The 27,998-nt window shown below is 33.6% G+C and overlaps 1 protein-coding gene across 1 annotated transcript in view; it reads left to right on the top strand.

Moving 5' to 3' along the window:
* The window catches only part of LOC132753149 (von Willebrand factor D and EGF domain-containing protein-like), an 87,992-nt gene that overhangs the window by 26,116 nt on the left and 33,878 nt on the right, over positions 1 to 27,998 (top strand). The window contains exons 5-6 of the mRNA XM_060743594.1: positions 21,559 to 21,672; positions 22,674 to 22,787. Of these exons, the coding sequence (XP_060599577.1) occupies positions 21,559 to 21,672; positions 22,674 to 22,787 (228 nt within the window). The remainder of the gene's footprint in view (positions 1 to 21,558; positions 21,673 to 22,673; positions 22,788 to 27,998) is intronic.

Below are 27,998 nucleotides of genomic sequence, written 5' to 3'. Positions count from 1 at the left end.
TCTGTTCTCCTATTTTGAAAAAAAATATTGGTTGCCTTGGCAACAAATAGGCTTAAAAACATGGCAAATATAACAATATGCGTGATTAGTCAAAAAAAGCTGAAATTGTTTATGAAATTGCATCTTTAATTCAAGAGTTATCTCCTTTTTAAGAATTTTGATTTTAAAAATGTTATATTTTGGTAACAGTGGTGTTTAAAATATTAACTTTAGAGTGTCCTTCAGTCCGTCTGTCTGTCTGAATGTTCAGAATGTTGATAGGGTTCTAACCGGTAGGGGACTTATGGATTGCTTGCAATACTATGATAATTGCTTGTTTATACAACCCTTTAACGTCAATTACTGAGTGAATTGGTAAAGCTTTTTTTTAAATTGTTACTGGACCTTGAGCATTTGTGTTTAACAAGTTCCTTTTTCATGCATCCATGTGAAGTTAACCTAAAACGGCAAGTTTTTCTTTTTAAAGTTCTACCTGTACCATTGTCATTATAATTTACACACTTAACAACACAAAGTACATTATCTAGACAAGGTACATAACTATGGTTTCCATTTGTTTCAAGTTATTGCCCTTTTTAGCACATTGAATATGGATATTGTTTACCTTAACCGACAAGTCGGATATATCTTAAGTTCCATCTATACTAATTGCTTCATATTTTCCACAATCATCAATTCAGAGAACAGAATATTGACAATTAATATAACTGTGCCATCCATTTTCTCTAGTTATTTCCCTTTTGATGACTTTGAAAATAGAACCTTGTAGAATAGCCTATTCCGGAAAATTTGATTTAGCTGAAATTTTTCCGAATAACTTTTATTTTATTTATTTTAATGATATCTTCCATATAAAGTAGGTGGATACCTTCAATGGTCCTCTTATATTTTTATGCTCCCCGAAGGGTGAGCATATAGTCGCCGCTTTGTCCGTTCGTCTGGCAAGGCGAACATCCTATGGTCTATGAGCTTCATTCCGTCCATATTTTTTGTTGAAAAAGAGGAAATCCCTGTGTGATAATTTTTATTGGTTTATGGGGAAAAGTGCCACATAAAGCCCAAAGAAAAGCACACAAACCCCAAATGTTGGCACTTTCGTCCGTCCGTCCGTCCGTCCCCTATTCTTGTTACTACTTTTAAACTATAAGAGATATCAGCATAACACTTTGTAGGTAGATATATCTCATTTCGTAGATGTGCAGGACATAAGAACCGTAACTCTGCCTCCGCCTAATACTAGTCTTAGCTGACTATACGAAGTATATGGAAAGCCTAGCGTCGGCGTCCGCGTCTGCGTCCATATTTCAAATTAATGTTTTGGTGCAGTAAAAATTTTGACTATAACTTTGTCATCTTTGTCATTTCTTAAGGTATCAACTTCAAACTTCAAATATATGTTTCTTATCATCAACCACATCTTCAAGGTTTATAACTCTAGCACTAATATTTTCAGATTTACCCTTGAACTTAGAATTTTCCTTATATATATTACTTTTTACTGTTACTTATTTATTTCTTAAGGGATCAACTTCATACTTTAAATATATTTACCTTATTATTCACCACAAGTTATGTGTTAAGGTTCATTACTCTAGCACCAATATTGCAAGAATTATCTCCCCATTAACTTAGATTTTTTTTTAATTAAAAAATGTTATTTTTTACTATAACTTTTTTAGTTTTAAAGGTATCTACCTCAAACTTCAAGTACTTATTCCTTATCATCACTTATATTTTATGTAACAAGGTTCCTAACTATTAAAGCAATAATTACAGATTGATCTCTCTTTGAACTAAGGATTTTCTTTAAAAATAGTATTACTTCTTTACTTTTTAAGGAATCTATTTCAAAATTCAAATATATATTTCTTACCATTACACACATGTTATGTGACAAGGTTCATAACTTTAGTGTGACTTTTTCCTCGATCTTGGAATTTATGATAACAATATTATTTTTTCACTTTAACTTAATACATAATTTTACATATTAATTGATTTTTGTTCATAGTTTTGTATTCCTTACTGCGTCCAGTATTTTATTAGTCGAGCTTCGCTGTCTCCTGTGACAGCTCTTGTTATAGCATTTCTCTAGTTTGAAAGGGAATATTGGCTGTCATGTGTCAATTTACAATAAAAGGAAAGAAAACAAAACGTAAACAGATTAAATTTATAATTTATAATAAAAAGTATAAATATGCTGCAAAATGAACAAAAGAAAAATATTCTGCCACGTAGTGTTATGAACAGTGAGTATCCAATGTAACGTATTTATTCCAGCATTGATGGTATTCATATTAATAAAAAAAATACAATTTGACAATGACTTAAACTTTTATTACCGAAGGCATGTCTAAACCGCCTATATGCATATTCTGCTGTTACCTCATTTTGTGTTGACATATTGAAATCCCTTTAACTTTGAATTGTTAAATTTCAAAACTTGGCACATACATTACATATATTCTCTTGTAATTGTGAAATTTTCTCTTTGTATAAATTATAGCACAGACGTCACCGCTTTGCGGTCCTGACTGGATTTACATCAGTAATAACTGTTACGAAGTTGTAATGAATGCTCCAATGTCGTGGCAAGATGCTAGAACTGTCTGCAGAAGAATGCTGATCTTTTGTTTTTCTCCAATATGGATGAACTACACACTTTAAGAGGTGAGTCAAGTTAAAGATGGTTTAGTTATAAGAGATTTTGTCCCGTTTGTCACAGGGTGAGAAAGTAGAAAATTGCACACTGACCGTTACTTGGAGTGGGAAAACTTGGAATATTGTCCTGAGCTTCTTACGACATCTATCCGGCCGCCTTCAATTGTTTGTCTCCCTTAATGAATGAACATTTCTGAAACGTTACATATAATTGCTTTTTTAATACATATGCTGTTAAACATGATTCAGTTGTCACATGGATATTTTAACAGCGGCATAGTACAAAAACCATTAGATATAGATCTACTGTATGTAACAAAAAATGTAAACCGTTTTCACCGAAAGAACAAACATTTGCTTGGCCTCAAACTTTTAAATTCAAGGTATCTCACTACTGAGCTGTTAAGCTAGCAACAGCCTTGTTGAAGACTAAAACACAAGTTAATTCAGTTATATTCTATCAGGATATTTTATTTCACAGAAAGAATGGAATATACATTTCATGTTTTGTTTGTTTTAGTGTTAAACATAGCTTTATTGCACAACCTGTTTTATACACAATGAAATGGTCATTCTTTACGGAAGAGATATCAAGAACATATTAGAGTTTAAATTATTTAATCATGGAATATTACAGGCATGTGATTAAAATTGCAAAGTATATATGAAAGATAATCAAAAACATGATAAAGGCCAAAAAAAAGCAAGTTCAATAAGTTTATCTTTATTTTCACAATTTATAAGTTCCTTTAACTTAAGTAAGCTTAACACAATATCTTTGAACATATTTCTTGTTATCATTAGGAAAATGTGTGCATTCAAAAAGATAATGAAATTCATCTCCAAGACAATTTTTTGTACATAAGTTACATATTCTATCAGCACGTTCAATATTAAAATATCGACCTTTCTCTATAGGAAACTTATGATTTATAGTTCTAAACTTATAAACAGATATAAATAGCAAGATTTATAGGCAATATATCATAACATTCCTCAACACTATTTTCAGCCTTATAAGTTTTATACACTAAACATTGTTCAGAACTAAACACTGTACTATTTCTATTCTGTACAAACTCATGAAATTGTGACAGTCTGTTCTTAACTAACAATTTGAAATGATCAAGATTGTCTACTTTTCGGATAATAAAGCATTTAGACATGCCTAGTTCATCTAAACAAATTCAATCCAAGGAGAATAAACTATATCAGTAACATTTAATTTATAAGCAGTATTGTAAAGAAAATTACATAATTATTTAATTATCTTTAGAGTTTATCAACCTACACCAATAACGTAACAATCTAGCTTTAGCATGTACAAGAATTGGTTTAACTCCAAGTTCACCAAAAATCATGGAAGTAGGTGTAGATGTTTTGCATTTCAATAAAAATTTACAAAATTGAAGCTTAAAGGACTGAATTATATTAATATTTTCAAAAGCCCATACCTTCGAATCATACAACAAAATAGGTGTAATTAAAGAATCAAAGAGTTGTACTTGAAGAGAATTTGGAAAGTTTAACTTCCTAGCTTTAGTGATTAATGAAAACATAGCCTTTTTTGGCTCGATCAACAAGACGTTTCTTTGTTTTTGAAAAGTTTCCATTAAAATTGAACTGGAGACCAAGATAAGAAAAGTCATCAACAATGTCGAGTTAACTATTGTCATAAAAATCAAAATTATTCTTATTCAACTTTGATTTACTAGAAATAACATTTTTGTGTCGCCTCTACGGAGTAGTGGCGACATATAGGAATCACTTCTCCGTCGTCTGTCTGTCCGTCTGTCTGTCTGTCTGTCCGTCCGTCCGTCTGTCCGTCCGTCCGTCACAAAACTTGTCCAGACTACTGCTCATAAACTACTGGTGCAATTTCATCTAAACTTTACAGGAATGATCAGTACCAAGTCTAGTTGTGCATATTGTCAGCATTTTCCGGTTCAATGATTTTTGTCAGAGTTATGGCCCTTTAATAATTCTTATTTTTAAAGTTTGTCTGGACTACTTCTCTTATACCACTAATGCAATTTCAATGAAACTTTACAGGATTGATCTGTAGCTCAAGTCCTTGCGCATATTGCATGGGTTTTCCGGTTGAATGATTTTTGGCCGAGTTATGGCCCTTTGATAAAAAGGTCTTTTTTTCTGTGTATTGCCAGATACGCAAAAGCTTGTCCGGACTACTCCTCATAAACTACTGGTGCAATTTTATCCAAACTTTACAGGAATGATCAGTACCAAGTCTAGTTGTGCACTGTCCGTCTGTCTGTCTGTCACAAAATTTGTCCCAACATGAAATTGGCCATCATGAGGCGACACATGTGATTACTGATCGCTCTTGTTGGTTTTAACATCATTAAAAAGTTTATCCACATAGCGCACAACAATCTTGCATCGCAAATAAAAGTATCCTGTAAATCACTTTGGCCTTTTGCTAAAATTAACGTGTCTTCAGCATACAACATTATATACAAGCATAAGTATACCTCAATATCACTAGTACTATATGTATCAAAAATAGCTTTTGACAATGTTTATAAACCTTCAATCTTCAAAGACATTAACATTGCTTAATCATTCAAGAACAATTAAAATAATACAGGGACAAGATTTTCTCTTTGTCGTTGTAGGATAACTCTGCCTACAATATTTACAGAATTATGCCCCTTTTTAACTTAGAAATTTTGGTTAAAGATTTTGTAAAGTCAAATTTTGTAAAGTCAAATATCTCAATTATTGCTTGAGATATTCAATTACAATTTACAATCCTTTTTATCGTAAAAATGTACATCAGATTGCAAAGTTCATAACTCTGACTGCAATATTTGCAGAATTATTTGCCCCTTTGAAACTTAGAAATTTTGGTTAAAGGTCTTCAAAGATATGTATTTGAAACTTTACACATGTACTTAGGGTCATAATTGAAGGTCACATCTCAAGATTCATTACTCTGCCAAGTATTTTGACTGAATTATGCTCCATTATGTACTAAAACATTTCCTTTTCTCGGTTAAGTTTAACATGCAAGTTTTGCATATCTCTGAATACTCAAGATACAAACTTGAAACTTCATATGTATATTTGTGATCATAAATAATGATCACTGAACAGCACTGGTATCTGTGTCATGTATTTAGGCTGATTTATCTCCCCCTTTGTTACGTCTCTTGTTAATGTTTACATGTAAGTTTTAAATATCTCAATAACTTTCAGAGATTTTGATTTGAAACTTCACATATGCATGAAGGGTCATACCTGTATGTCACTGACCAAGCTCCATAACTCTATCTTGCATTAAGGCTGATTTATCTCCCCGTTTCTACTTAGTCTCTCGGTTAATGTTAACATGCAAGTTTTACATATTTCAATAACTATTAAAGATATTTATTTAAAACTTCACATATTCATTGAAGGTCATAATTGTAGGTCACTGACCAAGATCCATAATTCTATCTTGCATTTACACTCATTTTTCTCCCCTTTTTCAACTTAGAAATTCATGGTAAAGTTTTGCTTGTAAGCTGTTATCTCCATAACTACCGAAGGGTTTGTGCCTTTTTTGGGACAAGTTTATGCATTTATAATAAAAAAAGCAGTGATTTACTTGATTAAACATCTTAATAACAAGCCTTTGTACCTTTTCGGTCAATTTTATTTATTCACATGTAAGCATTATTATACTCAATAAAACACCCTTGGGACAACTTTTTCGAATAGTCAAGCCTTAATGTCTTCCAACAGTTCTTGTTATAAATTTACAAATTCTTTTTACATAATATTATTAAAAAATATTGCAAAATATTATTACAGCATCAATATGCAAATTTTCATGACGATGAGAGAATTTTGAGAAATTTTTATCTAAAAAAATATTTGATCGATTAAAATTTACATAATCATGACAAGCTTTTATTTGTGAATTAAAAACTCTGCCGTTATACGATTGATGAATTTATATTTCAGATGTATTAACTCAAACTACTGTATATTCTGGTCATCATTTCTGGATAGGAGCTAATGACAAGATGAACGAAGGGGCTTTTGTCTGGGCTGATAACTCACCATTAAGGTAAACAGTTGGCTACTTACTTTGTACTTGTTATTTCCAATATTAGCCCTATTAATGTGGCTAGGTTGTGTCTCGGATGCTTTCTGTGAATTTTGCCTTGCCTTGTTGATCGATGGTTCATAACCATGTTCTTTTGTCCGTGTGGCGGTCGTAAAAAAGGCCCCCCGTACTTTCAATAATCTGTTATTGTCTCCTGCATTTACAATGGAAAAAGGGAAACAAATAAATGAGCTCCGTCTGTCTGTCAGTCTGGATCTTGCTCATTCTTTGAAGGATTACAAATAATTTGGTAAAAATATTGACCATGATAAGGTGGTATGTCTCACACAAACAAAGGTCCGCCACTCAAAGGTCAAGGTCAAAATGTGGTGTCAGCGCAAAACTTGTGTCCGAAGCGTAGCTTCTACTTGCATAGAGGGATTTTGATAAACCTTGGAACAAATATTTTTAATAGTGAGACGGAGTGTTGCATGAAAAATTAAGTAGTCTGTCTTAAAGGTCAATGTCGCACTAAGGTTCAAAGGCCAAAAAACCAAATAAAACATTCATTTGCTGGTATAACTTCTATATACATGGATGGCTTTTAATATAACTAAGCACAAATGTTCTTTGAGTTGAGTTTTTTTGTCAATGTCACAAGAGGTCAAATAAAACTATTCATTTTTTTCCGGTCTATATCTTGCTAATTCTTTAAAGGATTACAAAATCATTTAGTACAAATGCTCACCATGATAGGATGGTGAGTTGCACACAAAACCCAAGTCCGCTGCGCAAAGGTCAAGGTCACACATGGAAGGTCCGTGCAAAACCTGTGGAGCTTTACGTCATCATGCCTGGCGGGATTTTAATATAACTTGGGACAAATTAAGGTGTTTGTGTCAAAGGTCAAGGTGTTACTTCATGGTCAAAGGTGAAATTACAAATTAAAACATCTTTTCGTGAATATCACTTCTATATACATGGATGGTTTTTAATATAACTAAGAATTGGTTTCTCTGCACTGCATCTTGCTTCTGCTTTGAAGTATTATGTTTGAAGTTTTATGCCTAATGGTCTTTTGTCTAGCCCGCTTGTCAAAGTTGTCAAAATGGCTGGTCAGTGTTTGTGTTTGCTTGCGTGTGCGCGTCCAATCTTGATCATGCAAAAACTTCTTCGTACATGGAGGTATTTCCAGTAACATTAATGAGTTTTTAGGCAGAAATGTTCATCATGAGACATCGTTTAATGCACACGAGTCAGGTCACTGGGTCAGAGGTCAAGGTCACTTAAGATGATTCAATGTCAAGACTTATACCTTGTTTTTCTTTAATGCTCACACTCGGACTCGCAAACAAAATTTATCCCGTTTTCAGGATTAAAACATACAGTAAAAGTAAACTTTTTATGCCCATTTCAAAAACGGGTCGAATTATTGTTTTCCCTCTGGCAGGCGGGCTGCGTCCAATTTTATCCGGAGAATATCTACTTTACGCATGAAATATTTTTGATAAAACGTCACAGAAATTTTAAAATATTATGAGAAGCCGTGTCGCGCACATAAACCAGGTCTCTTAGTCAAAGGTCAAGGTCACGCTTAGAGGTCATTGTAAAACGCTTGCCAGGAGCAAATCTTCTGCATGCAGTGATTTCAATATAACTTGGCAAAAACGTACACCATTGTGAGGCAAAATGTCGCACGCAAAAGTTTTGTCCCTCCGGCCAAGGTCAAGATCACACACAGGTGTCAAAGTTCAGATAAAAATATTTAAATTTGTATTTGGATCGTTTAGTCATCATTTATTTTGGGATTGAAACACAAATTGTCATTATCATGACTACTGGTGTGAAACATGTAATTTAGGTTAATATATGCAATGTCGGTGCCTCTAGGTCAAGATAAAGGTCACAATTAGAGGTCATTGAAAAACGCTTGTCCAGAACAAAACAATACTTGTTAATGTTTTTCCATTACTTGCCCACCCGCTCAGCTATGTATGTAATTTGAGTGGAAGTCTGAAGATAATGAGTATTTCTTTAGCCAAGCCTTTGGCAAGGTACACATTCCTCATTGCACTTGAAAATAAAACATTTTGAAATACTGTACCATCTCTGATTTATATGGAGAGAGAAGTTTGCATTTATTGTTCTGTTATTCAACAGAAATATTATAAGAAAGCGGTGTTAAACCCATAATAAGAAAATAAGAAACATAAATGATATATTTCAAAAGATCATCTCTTGTATTGTTCAATGTGCTGAAAAACTAAAATGAGACTCGAACCAACAAATGCTAGCACATAAGGCGAACATTCAAAATTTTTGGTGAATTTCTTTTTTTTACTCTGTTGTTGTTTTGCACTTTCACCTCAATTCTTTTCTCAAAAAAAATCTTGACGATCGTGTACAAGTTTTCTTTCAACTCTACGTATTTTACTTACCGAATGTAAAACGTTTTCACTTTGCTTACCTGACATTTTAGTTTCTATGTAATCATATCAGATCACGTGACAGCTTCCGTACTTTTTCGGAACATTTTCCTTCGTATTTTTTTTAAACCGCCGTCCATAAAATGTATAAGGTACGTATACCGTCCCTCTCTCTTAAGTACCATTTCCCGTTTTATGGCAATAACTGAGTTTGATAGGCTGATTATGTAAACCTTAATTTGCATTGATTTTGACCATTATTATCACTTTGAAAAAACTTCTCAGACATTATTACATCTCTTTTTATTAAACTTTTTTTTTTAATAATAATACTAAAGCAACTGAAATGTATGATTAAAGAGTTTAATATCACTTACCATGGTTAGTCACGTGGATGATTTGTTTGAACGCATCTATTTTTTGCTGGCTATGTTCTTCTTAAATTACTTAATTCGTTATACTCTGCCATCATAATTTTTGTTGAATTTAATAATTTATATCATTTAAAAACACTTTATCTGCTATGTGTCGATGTGATAAGAAACTTTTTTCCGCTGTCTACGTATCAGTCGTTTATTACAAAAGGCTTCTGATGTTTGTTTTTAAAAGCATAACGCATGCATGGAGTTTAACCCTTATACAATTGGACGCTACACTTGCCTCTTGTATAGCATCTGACAAACCGAGTGGAAAAATCTAAGTGCTTCAATATTTGAGACATGGATACTTTTAACGGTCCTCTACTTTTTAGCTCGACTTTTCTATGAAAAGGGGAGCTATCCTACTCGCCCCGGCGTCGGCGTCGGCGTCGGCGTTGGCGTCACACCTTGGTTAAGTTTTTCGTACCACCCCACTTTTATATGGAGAGAGAAGTTGCTGCATTTATTGTTCTGTTTATTCAACAGAAATATTATAAGAAAGCGGTGTTAAACCCATAATAAGAAAATAAGAACATAAATGATATATTTCAAAAGATCATCTTTGAATTGTTCAATGTGCTGAAAAACTAAAAAATGAGACTCGAAACCAAAAATGCTAGCACATAAGGCGAACATTCAAAATTTTTAGTGAATTTCTTTTTTTTACTCTGTTGTTGTTTTGCACTTTCACCTCAATTCTTTTCTCAAAAAAAATCTTGACGACCGTGTACAAGTTTTCTTTCAACTCTACGTATTTTACTTTACCGAATGTAAAACGTTTTCACTTTGCTTACCTGACATTTTAGTTTCTATGTAATCATATCAGATCACGTGACAGCTTCGTACTTTTTCGGAACATTTTCCTTCGTATTTTTTTAAACCGCCGTCCATAAAATGTATAAGGTACGTATACCGTCCCTCTCTCTTAAGTACCATTTCCCGTTTTATGGCAATAACTGAGTTTGATAGGCTGATTATGTAAACCTTAATTTGCATTGATTTTTGACCATTATTATCACTTTGAAAAAACTTCTCAGACATTATTACATCTCTTTTTATTAAACTTTTTTTTTTTAATAATAATACTTAAGCAACTGAAATGTATGATTAAAGAGTTTAATATCACTTACCATGGTTAGTCACGTGGATGATTTGTTTGAACGCATCTATTTTTTTGCTGGCTATGTTCTTCTTAAATTACTTAATTCGTTATACTCTGCCATCATAATTTTTGTTGAATTTAATAATTTATATCATTTAAAAACACTTTATCTGCTATGTGTCGATGTGATAAGAAACTTTTTTCCGCTGTCTACGTATCAGTCGTTTATTACAAAAGGCTTCTGATGTTTGTTTTTAAAGGCATAACGCATGCATGGAGTTTAACCCTTATACAATTGGACGCTACACTTGCCTCTTGTATAGCATCTGACAAACCGAGTGGAAAAATCTAAGTGCTTCAATATTTGAGACATGGATACTTTTAACGGTCCTCTACTTTTTGAGTTACGGGTCATTGGAGTCAAGGTTGAGGTAACTGGTGTAAAAATATTATTTTTACATTTTTGCTTATACAGCCTTTATTTCTAAATTGATGTCTTTCGTGTATAATATGGACTTGCTTAGGCAGGTCGTCTTTCTTTGGGTTAACGTAAGGGTTCATTTAGGTCAAGGTCAAGATAATCGTTGCCGAAAATAGATTATTACGCTTTTAAGGTTACAGGTAGATTTATCTATTGACAAAATCTAATGTCTCTCATTATTGGTAGGAACATAACTTTGGAACTCTTCTACTTTTGGATAGAGTAAGGGGTCAGTTGGTAAGTTCCCGAAGCCTTGTTGAATTGTTCCATTTTTCGTATTTTGCCTGATTTTGTTGTGTCGGTGTAGGTGTTTTTTTTGTTTCTCTACCTTCTTTCAATACATTGTGTACTTTTGTTATGGTCATTGGTGTGTATATTTTTGTATCTATATTAAGATAATCAATAGTGTTTTACTTATTTCGTCTGATGTACGCAATTATAAGTAATTCACAGTATCGTCATATAGGAACACTTGTGTATTGGAGCCAAGGGTTAAGATTTGCGCGCCTATAACCGATTTCAACTCCCCATGATAGTTTCTTTACTAACCGTTCCTAGATGTTTAAGCCGTTTAAATTCATGTTTATGCGAACTGTTACATCTTTTGTATGGTGACATGTTATGTGATGTCCTATCTTGTAAAAGCTTGCCGTCATTGGTATTTCCTTTTCATTAACTTTTCGTTTCACCCTCACCCTTTCCTCTTTCCCTTACACATTTCATTCCTTCATTATCTCTGTCGTTTTTAACTTCTTATTCATTTATTATTTAATAACAAACAGTTGGTGGTAAAATTTAGTGATATGTCCGTGTCTTGGTTCGGTGACATTCTTATGATGTCGGCGGCTGCATTTTGTACACCTTTCATAGAGAATAGAGTAAAAAGGTAAATTTATTGATACCCTATGATGTAGTCATTACGTTAGGGTAATGGTTAATATATGAATATATTTGAAAAATGACTGGACCGTGCATTCAGGAGCAATATGTGTTAAGCAGTAAGAATGACTGAATCTGTCGGCTAGCTGCTTAAGGCAAGTTTGACGTTTTCATGGTATATGCATTTGAGTAAGACATCTTCAGCCAGAAATTATATTTATATTTGACGATTTTGTACTACCAATAATAAATGTCTAGAAAAAAAATAAATGTCTAGTGATCGTTAATATAAATAATGTACATATACATTGTTTGTATTTATATCACGTGTATTGTCTTTGCTATAATGTTATATTTGTAAATGTTCAAATACAAATGTTTCATTGAATGCCAATAACCTTTGAACTTAGAACTTTTGATAAGTGTACATCATTAAGGATCTGGTTTTACCGTTGAAGATAACGATACCATTAATAACTGGTCTACTGTTGTTATACAATTTCGGATCACTTCACCTTTTTGTAAATTATGGTTATTTTATCCACTGTTTTTTGAGTATATATAAATGAATATTTCAAGCTTTTGAATACTTTCAATGGATTTCTATTTTCATTGTTTGCCATCATCTTTTTGGTAAGTTTATTAAAATGTTGAATACTCAAATAAAATGTGTAATGTGTATTCTAGTGTTACTAATTGGAACTCCGGAGAACCAAATAATGCAGGAAATGAAGACTGTGTTGAAACGATAATGCCGGAGTATGTATGGAATGATCTTGCCTGCAACGCCGAAAAGTTCTTCATCTGCAAGAAATGTAATTTTCCTAACTGTATTTTAGCTTTACTATTCTTAAATCTTTCTTATCCAATTTTTACAATACTAAAAAAAGTGGAGCTAATAATCTCTTTTTTAAAATAAAGTATTGGGAAGAAAGGAGCATTGTCAATAATACGTTAGCTACATTTAAAAGTAAGCGGAATACACTCGAGATGTTTAAATAAATATACAAATCATATGAAACCATAAAATAAATAATTTCCAAACAGAGTCGCTAATGTTGGATTCCATATTGCGACTACAACATAACTTCGTTCAAAAAGATTAACTTGAAACAAAACGTTTGCTTTAATGTATTCTATAACGAGTTTTGTAAAGTTATCTTTGTCTGCGCCTACGCTGATGGTCCGTTTATTTTTACGAGCACCACATGGCAAAACTTTGGTATATATAGGAAAATAATTAGTAAGTTTTTTACGTGACAGACACTGGCTAGTTGTACGCCCGAAAGAATTTCGACGAATATTGCTATGCCTCTTGTCGTCCTTCCGTCTGTTTGTTAATATGTTTCGTGTCCGGTCTTTATCCTATGAACCGGTGGAAACTACTTGGCAGAAATATTAACCATTACAAGACGATGTGCAGAGCGCAGGCTTTATCTTCCTCGTGTCTTAGCCAAGCTCACACCTAATGATTTTGTATAAATTACAAAATATTGTCCGCTCTGTATCTTTTAAACCGATTGTAGGACATTAAATATATTTCAAAGAACTATTATTAATACTGGGATAGTTTCCTTTGGTCAAGGCCAAGGTCACATTGACTCATTCAAAATACTTATGTAATTGACGTATTACAAAGGGAGATTACGATGTTTGAATTTATTAATATTTTCTCCAAATGTATGTAATCTTCCTATATTTCCCAAAATCTTTACTTTATAATGTTTTTTTTTTATCAAACTTAGATTTTTATGCCCCCGGGCATATAGTAATTGAACCGTCCGTCCGTCTGTCCGTTCTTCCGTCCGTCCGTCCGTCTGTCCGTACGAGGTTAACCTAGAACGGCAAGTTGGATTTTTCTTAAGTTCTACCTGTTCCAATGGCTTCTTAGTTTACACACTTACTAATCAATACAAAATACATGATCTGGGCAAGTAACATAACTCTGGCTTTCATATTTACCAAGTTATTGCCCTTTTCAGCACTTAGAAAATGAATAATGGTTAACCTTAAACGGCAAGTTGGAAATATCTTAAGTTCTATCTATACTAATGGCTTAATAATTTCCACACTTACTTATCAATACAAAGTACATGATATTGCCAAGTTATAAAACTGTGTCATCCATATTTCCCAGTTATTTACTTTTTTCACTTTGAAAATAGGACCTTGTCTGGTTAACCTATTTCGGCAAGTTGGATTTATCTTCAATTTATCCTAATTGCTTAATTTCTTTAATGATATCTTTCATATTTAGTAGGTGGATACCTTTGATGGTCCTCTAATTTTTTGTGGAGTAAGCGGTCTCTAGGGTCAAGGTCAAGGTCACTGGTTTAAAAAATAAATATAAACATTTTTGCTCATACAGCCTTTTTTTTAGTTGATGTCTTAGTTTAATACAAACATGCCAAGGGAGATCCTCCTTCTTTGGGTGTAGTAAGGGGTCATTTTGGTCAAGTTCAATGTTACCAATGTCAAGGTAACCCATGTTAAAAATAGATTTTTACATTTTTACAGGTGTATTGACCTTATTCTATAGACTGATGCTATTTATAATTGATAGAAACATAAACTTTGATGGAGTGAGTGGTCAGTTGGGTCAAGGTCACCAGTGCTAAAAATAGATTTTTACACATTTGCTCATACAGCCTTATTAAGTGACAGATATATTTTATATTTGGTAGGAAGATAACTTACATGGTATTCATCCTTTTGATTGGGGTAGGGATCAGTGGGTCAAGGTCACTTTTGCTAAAAATAGATTTTTACACTTTTGCCCATACAGCTTTTTTTCTTGACAGATGTATTTCATATTTGGTATGAAGATAACTTGCATGGTATTCTTCCTTTGGATGGAGTAAGGGGTCAGTTGGGTCAAGGTCACCAGTGCTAAAAATAGCTTTTTTCCACATTTGCCCATACAGCCTTTATTTATTGACAGATGTATTCCATATTTGGTAGGAAGATAACTTACATGGTATTCTTCTTTTGGATAGAGTTAGGGGTCAGTTTGGTCAAAGTCACCAGTGCTCAAAATAGATTTTTACACTTTTGCCCATACAGCCTTTATTTAATGACAGATGTATTTCATATTTGGTAGGAAGATAACTTGCATGAAGTTGAATATTTTTCAACTTCACAAGTCAGAGCAATGACTTAGCAACTTATATTTTTCACAATTACAAAATGCCATGACTTTGTCAAGCTATAAAACTTGTGTTTACAATATTTTTGGCAATTTTTCTGTCCATAACTGAGTGAATGGGTAAACATTTTTTTGAAATATTGCTACTGACATTAATCTGAGCCGGGGGCATTTGTGTTTAACAAACACGTTCTTGTTGTTTTTTTTGTTCGAAAAAAAATGTTGGAAGTAATTTTTAACAAATAACTTGAAAAAATAGTCAATTTTAAATGGGCAAGATCGCTTGCTTGTTTACCTGTCGGGTATATGGACAACGCAATGTTTATTCTCGTAATCGTGAATATTACTTCCTCAGTATTAGTTTTTCCAGCCTTAAAATAAGAAATCACATTACTTTAAAAATTATTAAAGCTCGCTGATGATTGGCTGTAATGATTTTGTATGTGGTCACGCTCGGATCTGACAGCGGAGCGTGATTTAGAGCTTATTTTTATCAGATTAGATATGAATCATTTCCCTGGGTTCAATAAATATTGCCGTCCCCCATCCCTTCCCACAAGAGTTTTGTTTTATTTAGACTTGTTAATTAAATACTTCACTTTGTGGACCACAACATAACTTGGGCAACATTGACTCTGCCCCCGGGGAGCACTAAATTAATATATTCTCGTATAGGAAAACACATTTCAGTCTTTTTTTAAATTACAAGGCCAAGAGATCAATTTGTCATGTACCATTGACTTGTTTGGTCCCCCAAAATATTTCTAAATCTTGCCTTTGGAAAAATATTGGCCCAATCCTCGGGGTCTCTGGTTTTCTAAAGATTTATAGTTCAACTTATTGAGTCTTATTATGTGAAACTACAATGCATAGAACTTTTCAATATTTGGTTTAATATTTGACCAAGTCCGGTGGTGCACTTAATGTATATAGATCATCATTAAACTTTTGTCTTGTTACAAAACTGATATTAGCTATGCTCTTGCGTCATATTTGCCCGCCTCGGGACCACTTGATTTATAAAGACTCATAATTTTGGGAAACCCATTTGGTCCTATTTTGTAAAACAAACAAGCCATGAGCTTAAATATTTGGCGTTTAATTGTAGTTTTCTACAACAGTTTTATTAATCATGACCCAAGATCACGTTAATATTCTGATTGTGAATTACAACAATGCCCAAGGCTTCTACTTCGGCGCATAGCATTGACTAGTAGACCTCAGAGTTTTATAAATCATGCACCTATGGTAAAAGGTTCCCCCATCTTGGAGGTCATATATTATACGGATAACTAAGACTACTTTTTTTTCAGACAAATTTCGTGATTGCTTCATTGTCCTCCTAACTGTATGATTATTTTTATTACTCAAACAAATTAACATTCGGGCTTGTGTTGTCCCGCCTTTGCGGTGTTTTTATTATCAAGTTTTATGCAATGTTATATAATATTTAGCAGATGTACGTCTTTCTGAACATTTTGTCTCCTGAACGGTTTCTTAAGTTTGCACGAGTCTACGATTCCGGATACACACGATGACAATTCGTTGAAAATATCGCGCGATCAATCTTTAATTAAAGAAAAAGTGAAGTTATGCTAGACATTTTAATTCGATTTGAAGTTAGAGAATGAAGCGGATATATATTTAATGAAGACTATAAATTATATTGACACATAATTAAACATATGACATGATGTATGCAAATCGACACATATGACATGCGCTTTTTTACAAAAGCATCCTCTAGTTTACGATTCTTTTTCGTGTTCTTCAGGTATTGATTTATGTTTGAACAATCCGTGCCAGAATGGAGCAACTTGTAACAACGTACAGAATGAGTATACGTGTACATGTGCCGGAGGTTGGCAAGGAACAAATTGCGACATCGGTAAATATTTTGACGTATATTAACGTTGTTTTGCTAAAAGAACAATATATCTTTAGTATTACTATTTTGAAAAATAACGAAAGCCATTAGACAATAATTATAAATGCGATCCGTTATCCACATACTTTTAAAAAGGGTACACTTTACTACTATGTCCGATATTCAATTATTCTGAAGAGCCGGAAAAATATAACAACGAAGTAAAATAACGAAAAAAACAACATGTTTTTAAAAGAGTAGACACTGTTGGAATACTAATTGCAATTAAATTACTTCGTTCATTAATGACTGACAAAAAACTTAACTATTAATCTTTAATTATTTAAATGTGTATAAATGTCTGAGTGTCTGGTCTGGTTGAGCAGTTGTCTGGCCATAAGCCCAAGACCCGTGGCTTTCGGTAAAGGGATACTCGGGAAACTGAATGTCAGAAATATCAAAATTATTTTATGTACTCCTATCACGCAAAAAGTCCCAGCAAGAATTTCTGTATGAATTATATACATATTGGGTTTGGAGCGTAAATATATTTTAATATGTTGAATTAAATACATACGCCGACAGAATCACCTAGTATCATCTTTAATACTAGTCAAGTGACTTGAACAAACCGTTGACGTTACAATAATATATATTATAGGTATTGTATCTTTATCATTTATTTGACATGTTAAACGTTTCTAGAGTTCCCTGTGGTAACAAGTGTGAACTGTTAACGCTCTAACCTGACCCGCTTAGGTCAAGTTAAGAAACCACCTTTAATTTCTTTTTAAGGAGAAATGTTTTGTTCTTATGTCTGTCTAGTGTATTCATTCTGAAGTTATAAATGTAAGAAACACGGAATAGTTGTACGCCCGGGAAGACTTTCGCGAATATTGTTATGCACCTGGCAATCCGTTCGTCCACCAGTCAGTACGTCTCTTATCAATGTGCCAGTCACTTTTAAAGATATTGTATGTTGTAATGAAGAATGTAACAACACTTAAGTGAAATTTGATATATGTATATAATTATTCTTCTAAAACAATTTCAAAACATCCAAGAAGATGTTAAATATCTACTGCAAATGTTTTGTCGCATTATAAGTCATTTTTAAAATATATTGATTCATTTCCTATTGAAAAATTTGGCTTAGACTTTATCGAAATCAAATTTCTAATAACCTCCCTTTATTAACATGAAAAGTTCGGTAATATGTTTACAAATAATATTTTTTTTAACTTACAATATTGATAAATCTCTCTTTAAGCATCATATTTATGATATACACAATAAAAATTAAGTGACAGGATCTTTAATCTTTCGAACCTATGGAAGCAGATTGAAACCACTTTTCAGAAACTTCTAACTAAAATGAAGCGATGTGCAGAGTGCACGTTTGATCCTCCTCAGGTCAAGGTCAAAGAGCATTAATGTATTAGTGACATTTTCATATTTGGAAGGAACATGCCTAGGTCCAGTGTTGGGAGTCACTATGTCAAGGTCACCTGTGCTGAAATAAATAGTTATACTGTTTCTTATACAACATTTTTACGTCAATAACTGAGTGAATTGGTAAAGCTTTTTTCGAAAAAGTGTTACTGACAAGAATCTGGAACTAGAACATTTGTGTTTAACAGGTTTCTTTTTTCATGCACCCAGGCATATAGTAATTGAACCATTTGTCAATTAGTCCGTGCGAAGTTAACCTAAAACGGCAAGTTGGGTTTTTTTTAAAGTTCTACCTGTACCAATATCATTATAATTTACACACTTAATAACACAAAGTACATTATCTAGGCAAGTTACATAACTATGGCTTCCATTTGTTTCAAGTTATTGCCTTTTTTCAGCACATTTAAAATGGATATGGATAACTTTAACCGACAAGTCGGATATATCTTAAGTTCCATCTATACTAATTGCTTCATCTTTTCCACACGTATCAATTCAAAGTACAGGATATTGACAAGTAATATGACTGTGCCATCCATTTTCTCTAGTTATTTTCCTTTTGATAACTTTGAAAATAGGACCTTGTAGAATATCCTATTCCTGAAAATTGGATTTATCTGAAATTCTTCCGAATAACTTCATTTATCTAATGATATCTTCCATATTAAGTAGGTGGTTACTTTCAATGGTCCTCTAATATTTTTATGCTCCCCAAAGGGTGAGCATATAATCGCCGCTTTGTCCGTCCGTCTGTCCGGGCTCTATGAGCTTTATTCCAACCGGTTTATGTGGTAATTGTTACTGGTTTATGGGGATAAGCTCCACATAAAGATAAAAAAAATCACACGAACCCCAAATGTTGGAACTTTCGTCCGTCCGTCCGTCCGTCCCCTATTCTTGTCCGGGACATAAGGACATAACTTTTAAACTATAAGAGATATCAGCATTAAACTTTGTAGGTAGAATGATCTCATAACGTAGATGTGCAGGGCATAAGAACCTTAACTCTGCCTTATACTATACTGTTATTACTACCACTGTAGATTATATAACGTTGCTGGGTCGTATGGGGGCTGCGTTCATTGAACGCCGCTTTTCCTTGTTGATCTTGTTTATCATGTTTTTTGCCTAAATTTTGCTCTTTGATTTTTTACACTTTGAACTTTGTTGGGACATAACTATGAGAGATATCAACAAGAAACTTTGTAGCTAGGCAGATCTTATTGTGTAGAAGTGCAGTGCTAAAAAAACATAACTCTGTCATGCCTTATTTTGGAGTTATTGCCATTTGTTCAATTTCACACGTTGAACTTTGTCCGGGACATAATTCTAAAACTATAAGAAATATCAACATGAAACGTTGTAAGTACATAGATCTCATTGTGTAGAAATGCAGTGCTAAATATCCATTTCTCTGTCTTGCTTAATTTTGGAGTTATTGCCCTTTATTCATTTTTTATTCTTTGAACATTGTCCGGAACATTCTCTAATGCTATAAGAGTTATAAACAAAAAACTTGTAGGTAGATAGATCTCATTGTGTAGAAGTGCAGTGCTAAAAACCATAACTTTGTCATGTCTTTTTTTTTTTTGGAGTTATTGCCATTTGTTCAATTTCACACGTTGAACTTTGTCCGGGACATAATTCTAAAACTATAAGAGATATCAACATGAAACGTTGTAAGTAGATAGATCTCAGTGTGTAGAAATGTAGTGCTAAATATCCATTTCTCTGTCTTGCTTAATTTTGGAGTATTTGCCCTTTATTCATTTTTATACTTTGAACATTGTCCGGAACATTCTCTAAAACTATAAGAGATATCAACATGAAACTTTGTAGGTAGATATAGGTTTATACTTTATACTTTCTGTGTCCAAAACCTTCTCGGGGAGCAACACTCGGTTTAACCGATTCTTGTTAAAGGAAGGAGTCACATGGGTTAAGGTTAAGTTCACTTGTGTTAAAAAATTGCTCATACATGACTCATACTGCTTTTTAAAATTGATGCGTTTTTTCAATACTGGCATGTCTAGGGAGGTCCTCCTCCTTTGGGTTTAGCTATGGGCCATTTTGTTTGTACAGCCTTCATTTTTGTCTGATTTTTTCATATATGTAGATTATAACTTGCGTAGTCTCCTTCTTTTGGATCAAGTTAGGGTTCAGTTGGATCAAGGTTTCCAGTGCTAAAAATAAATTTTAACACTTTTGCCAAGAAAGCCTTTATGTATGGAAATATGTCGATTATATCATGTAGGAAGATATTTTGCATGGTATTCTTCCTTTGGCTTGAGTTGTCTGTTTGTCAAGGTCAAGAGTGCTCTTAATAGATGTCCACACATTTGCTAATACAGTCTCTTTTTTGACTGAATTTCTTATTTATAGGATGATAGCTTGCATAATCTTTTTACTTTGGATTACGTTATGGTTCAGTTTGGTCAAGGTCACCAGTGATTTAAATAAATTTTTACACTTCTGCCCACACAGCCTTTATGTATGGATATATGTCTTTCATATTTGGTAGAAAGATATCTTCCATGGTTTCCTTCCAATTGAACGAGTTAGGGGTTAGGGGGTAAAGGTCTGAGGAGCCAAAATATTTTTTAAACTTTTGCTTATACAGCCTATACTTTAAGACTGATGTTTTTCATATTTGGAGGGACCATATCTTGGATTGTCTAGTGTTGGGAGTCACAAGCCAAGGTCACTTGTGCCAGATTTTTACACTCTTTCATATACAGCCCTTTTAATATTTTACCAATGTCTCATAATTAGAAGAACATAACTGAGGTCGTCATTTAAGTTTGTGTTCAGTTAGAGGCAACTGGGTTAGGTTAAAGCTCACAATCTTGTATTGATATACATTTGATATTTTTGTATGGATAAGTTGAATATTTTAACTTCATCCGGTAGCAACAACATGCCAACCTATGTTTTTCATAATAAAAACGTCTTAACTCCGTCAAGCTATTTATGTACCTGTATTATAATTGTAAAACATTATAACTGAAAAGAATCTTGGCCGGGGCATTTGTGTTTCCCGAACACGTTCTTTTCTCTGTTTTGTTTCAGATATTGATGAATGCGCGAGTAATCCGTGCAAAAATGGCGGCACATGTACAAATAACCAGAATCAATTCACGTGTGCATGTATGACTGGATGGACGGGCGAAGATTGCAATATAGGTAACATGTTTTCTTATTATTGAGCATATTTGAAAAACAACTTGGGGCAATACTATTTTTCAGAAGTAAAAATGTGTCAAGGCACACTCGTTTATATTATTTTCTTTATTCCACGAATAAATATAAACATGTGATGTGTGAAAAGTAATCTTTTCATATTTTTTTCTTAATATCAATAAAATATAAACCGGTGATCTGTAATACATTTCCTGTAATCTAACATGGAGTAAATAGGCCCTTCCACGGCGTCACTTTGTTTATATAGACATAAACAGAGGAAAACAATAAGCTTGAATTTGTCAATGTTATATTTTTAGAGGTTAGATATTTGACTTGTAGCACTGTCCTTTTGACCTCCAAAAACCTGATATTAAACACAAAGGCACGAGTAGCGGACCTCGGAAGAAAATATCATCACATTGATAAAAAACTTCTGTATTCAGTTAAAATGTGTCAAAAAACCCCAAAAAAGTGAAATATGATTCCCCTTAAAAATATACATATACTATAAGTTAAGAAAAGGCCGGAAACTCCAGATTAGTCTACGTGCAAGATGTTCAATTCTCGGGACATTGTAAAATCAATTGTCCAGTTAATTAACAAAACACTTTTAATATTATTTCACGTTTGTATTAGGCTTTCTAATGAGACCAACCCCAAGTCTCTAGCCCTTCCCGTTCATAAAATATTAATCAGCAAACGTGCTAAAATTGCCAAGAAGACAAAAATGTGGCACAACGATTCGGTTCGTAAACATAGACTAATACATGTTTGTCAGCCGAGTACTGGTCAAAATCTCATGAATTTACTAAATTATCTTACTAAATACATTAAATGGGACCGCTCACAACCGTCAGTAGCATCTGATAAACGCGAACTTCGAGTTAGTTTCAAACCTCTACTAGGTTTCTACAATGTCAAGAGCTTCTGTGTTTGACATGTAATAAAACTTAGTTGACCTGGGGCATTTTTGTTTACCGAACACGTTCTTTTTTATCTAGATATTGATGAATGCGCGAGCAGTCCGTGCAAAAATGGTGGCACATGTACAAATAACCAGAATCAATTCACGTGTGCATGTATGGCTGGATGGACGGGCGAAGATTGCGATACAGGTAACATGTTTTCCTATTATTATCCCCCGCCGAAAAGGCGGCGGGGGATATAGAAATAGTCTCCGTCCGTCCGTCCGTCCGACCTTCCGTCCATCCGTCCGACATTTTTGTCTGAGCATATCTCTAAAAGTATTTGAGTTATCAACTTGAAACTTCATAGGTGGATAGACCTCATTGAGGAGGAGTGCAGTGCACTTGAATGATAACTCTACCTTGCATGATTTTTGAGTTATTGCCCTTTGTTATTTTTCAAAATTGATTATTGTCCAGAGCATAACTCCAGAAGCCTATGAGATATCAACATGAAACTTCATAGGTGCATAGATCTCACTCAGGAGGTGTGCAGTGCTCTACCTTTCATAATTTTTGAGTTATTGCCCTTTGTTATTTTTCATACTTAATTTTTCACCTGAGTGGAGCATAACTCAAAAAGTGTTTGAGATATCAACATGAAATGTCATAGGTGGATAGATCTTATTGAGGAGGAATGTTGTGCGCAAGAATGATAACTCTTCCCTATACATTTTTTGAGTTATTGCCCTTTGTTCTTTTTCATGCTATTTTGTCCAGAGCTTATTATCCCCCGCCGAAAATTTTCGGCGGAGGATATAGAAATAGTCTCCGTTCGTCCGACCTTCCGTCCTTCCGTCCGTCCGTCCTTCCGTCCGACATTTTTGTCCGGAGCATATCTCTAAAAGTATTTGAGTTATCAACTTGAAACTTCATAGGTGGATAGACCTCATTGAGGAGGAGTGCAGTGCACTAGAATGATAACTCTACCTTGCATGATTTTTGAGTTATTGCCCTTTGTTATTTTTCAAAATTGATTTTTGTCCAGAGCATAACTCCAAAAGCCTATGAGATATTAACATGAAACTTCATAGGTGCATAGATCTCACTCAGGAGGTGTGCAGTGCACAAGAATGATAACTCTACCTTTCATAATTTTTGAGTTATTGCCCTTTGTTATTTTTCATACCTAATTTTTCACCTGAGTGGAGCATAACTCAAAAAGTGTTTGAGATATCAACATGAAATGTCATAGGTGGATAGATCTTATTGAGGAGGAATGTTGTGCGCAAGAATGATAACTCTTCCCTATACATTTTTTGAGTTGTTGCCCTTTTTTTCATACTTAATTTTTCAATTCAATTTTTTTCTCAAAAAGTATTTGAGGTATCAACTTGAAACTTCATAGGTGGATAGATTTTACTGAGGAGGGATGCAGCACACAAGAATGATAACCTACCCTGCATTAATTTTCAGTAATTGCCCTTTGTTATTTTCAGCCATCAGTATACACATAGGTTTCAAATCTGTAACCACTATAGCCATCAGTTTTCATTACCAAAAGACCTCTTAAAATGGAATTATTCCGCTCTACATATACATTCTTCCAATGAGCAAACACATTCGGCGGGGGATGGCCATGTTGACATGGCTTTTGTCTCAAAAAGTATCTGAGGTATCAACTTGAAACTTCAAAGGTGGATGGATCTCATTGAGGAGGAGTGCAGTGCTTAAGAATGATAACTCCACCCTGCATTATTTTTGAGTTATTGCCCTTTGTTATTTTTCAAAATTAATTTTTGTCCAGAGCATAACTCAAAAAGCCTTTGAGATATCAAAATGAAACTTTATAGGTGCATATATCTCACTCAGGAGGTGTGCACTGCATAAGAATAATAACTCTACCTTTCATAATTTTTGAGTTATTGCCCTTTGTTATTTTTCATACATAATTTTTCACCCGAGTGGAGCATAACTCAAAAGTGTTTGAGATGTCAACATGAAATGTCATAGGTGGATAGATTTTATTGAGGAGGAATGCTGTGCAAAAGAATGATAACTCTTCCCTGTACATTTTTTTAGTTATTGCCCTTTGTTCTTTTTCAAACTATTTTGTCCAGAGCTTATTTCAAAAAGTATTTGAGGTATCAACTTGAAACTTCATAGGTGGATGGATCTCATTGAGGAGGAGTGCAGTGCACAAGAACAATAACTCTACCCTGCATTATTGTTTAGTTATTGTCCTTTATTTTATTTTTTAAAATTAATTTTTGTCCAGAGCATAACTCAAAAGGCCTTTGAGATATCATTATGAAACTTCATAGGTGCATTGCTCTAACTCAGGAGGTGTGCAGTGCACAAGAATGATAACTCTACCTTTTTTGATTTTTGAGTTATTGCCTTTTCTTATTTTTCATACTTAATTTTTCAATTCAATTTTTTTCTCAAAAAGAATTTGAGGTATCAACTTGAAACTTCATAGGTGGATAGATTTTACTTAGGAGGGATGCAGCACACAATAATGATAACCTACCCTGCATTATTTTTCAGTTATTGCCCTTTGTTATTTTTCACATAGGTTTCAAATCTGTAATCACTATAGCCATCAGTTTTCATTACCAAAAGACCTCTTAAAATGGAATTATTCTGCTCTACTACATATACATTCTTCCAATGAGCAAACACATTCGGCGGGGGATGGCCATGTTGACATGGCTCTTGTTGAATATATTTTAAAAACAACTTTGAACAATACTATTTTTCAGAAGTAAAAATGTTTCAAGGCACATTCGTTTATATTATTTTCTTTATTTCACGTATAAATATAAACATGTGATGTGTGATACAATAATCATTTCATATTCTTTTCTTAATATAAATAAAATATAAACCAGTGATCTGTGATACATTTCCTGTAATCTAACATGGAGTAAAATGGCCCTTCCACGGGGGTCACTTTGTTTATCTATGTATTAATTATATACATGTTCTATCAGATATGAGAAGGCCAGAAAATTAGCTGACCTCTTCAAACGTCCAAAAGTCATGACTCTGTGGTTAAAATTTGCCCCATACTGAGATCACTTTGTTTTTTTTACAATTATATAATAAACATATCTTGATTTTTTTACTCCTACAGTTCAAAGAGTTCAAAGATATTTGCCATGTAGCATCATTTTGAAGTTTTCTACAAATGTCATATCGCCCTCGAGCATGAGGTCAAACTTAAAGCTGCCCTGGTTGACACATCCTATAAAAATCATTTCTAATCTCGTGTGTAGTAAAGTACATATATTTGGCATATAGCGTTACCTAGTCGACCTTTACCAATTGTTTACGAATCATGCACTCCGGTCATAGTTGCTCTTGGGTATATAAGGACAATGAACACATAACATATGCGTCCCCTTAGGCTTGTCCTGAGCCTGACTCAGTCACTATAAGTTGAATTGACTCCAAACTTGTATGCACGCTTCTTTCAATGATCTGTAGTGCAGTGCAAAAGAATCATAGTGCAGTGCAAAAGAATCGTTACTCTGCGCTTTTTAGATTTTTAGTTTTTGCCCTTTATTAATGTTCATACTTTATTTTTGTCTGCGCCATTTCTCATAAACTCTAAGTTATGGACTTGAAACTTCATCGGATAATATATCTTAGTAAAGAGAAGTGCGGTACACTAGAACCGATACTCTGCACTTGTTTTGTTTTAAGTAATTGCCCTTTGTTAATTTTCATACTTTATTTTTGTCTGGTCCTGTTCTTCTAAACTATAGATGCTATTGACTTGAAACTTCATAAGATGATAAATGTCATTTAGATAAAGTGCAATGTTAAAAAGTCGGTAATGTAAACTTGATGGTTTTTTAGTTATTGCCCTTTGTTAATTTTCTTACTTTATTTTTGTCCGGGCCAATTCTCCAAAATTGAAACTTCATAGGATGATAGATCTTATTAAGAAAAAGTGCAATGCACAAAATCTGATATTTTGCACTTCTTTTTATATCTCACCTGACCAAGACGTGGTCACGTTGTGGTATAGTGAAGTGGCTATGTCCGGCGTCCGTTGTCATGCCTCGTTCGTTATCAACATTTGAATTGTTAACACTCTAGCAGTCAAAAAAATTGATTGGAAAGGTTTCTTTAATGATTTCTAAGTGAAGTTAGAATAAGGCTCATCTCCGCTCAAAATTAGGTCACAGGGGCTAAAAATAGAATAATCTGGTTAACACTCTAGTGGCTGAAGTTTTTATCCAAATATTCTGGAAATTAATTAGAAAGGTTGTTTTGATGATTTCTAGTTCGAATATGGGTTATATCCCATCAAAAACTAGGTCACATGATCTAAAAATAGAAACATCTCTTTCACACTAGTGGCTGCAGATTTGATCTAAATATCCTGGAAATTGATCAGGAAGGTTGTCTGGATGATTTCAAAGTCAAGTTCGAATATCGGTTGTCTCGGGTTGAAAAATAAGTCACAGAAGCTAAAAAAGAGAAATCTTGTTAACTATTTACAAGGCCACACATCTGACTCGCGGAGTTTTAGTTCCAAATAAGTTCCCCTTTCAACGCTTGAAAACTCTACTTCCTTTGGATGCAGTAAGGGACCAGTTGGGTCAAGGTCAACAGTGCTAAAACAGATTTTGCTGATGATGCCTTTATTTAATTACAGATGCTTTCATATTTAGTAGAGAGATAACTTGCATTGTCTTCTTCCTTTGGATTACAGCATTTTATATGGCCATAACTGGGTAAATTTATAAAACTTTTTTGAAATATTTTACCGACAACAATCTTGACCTTGGGCATTTCTGTTTACCGAACACGTTCTTCTTTTATCTAGATATTGATGAATGCGCGAGCAGTCCGTGCAAACATGGTGGCACATGTAAAAATAACCAGAATCAGTTCACACATGTTTTCCTATTATTGAACATATTTGAAAAACAACTTTGAACAATACTATTTTTCAGAAGTAGAAAGGTTTCATGGCACACTCGTTTATATTATTTTCTTTATTTCACGAATAAATATAAACATGTGATGTGTGATACAGTAATCATTTCTAATCTTTTCTAAATATCAATAAAATATAAACCAGTGATCTGTGATACATTTCCCGTTATCTAACATACAGTAAATGTGGCCCTTCCACGGGGGTCACTTTGTTTATATAGACACAAACAGGGGAAAACAATAAGCTTGAATTTGTCAATATAATATTTTTAGAGGTTAGATATTTGACTTGTAGCACTGTCCTTTTGACCTCCAAAAACCTGATATTAAACACAAAGGCACGAGTAGCGGACCTCGGAAGACAATATCATCACATTGATAAAAAACTTCTGTATTCAGTTAAAATGTGTCAAAAACTCCCAAAAGGTGAAATATGAGTCCCCTTCAAAATATACATATACTATA

This window comes from Ruditapes philippinarum, unplaced genomic scaffold, assembly GCF_026571515.1.
Source record: "Ruditapes philippinarum isolate M1 unplaced genomic scaffold, ASM2657151v2 ctg2822_1_1_1_1, whole genome shotgun sequence".
Taxonomy (NCBI): Eukaryota; Metazoa; Mollusca; class Bivalvia; order Venerida; family Veneridae; genus Ruditapes; species Ruditapes philippinarum.
This window is presented reverse-complemented; position numbering and strand designations above follow the sequence as displayed.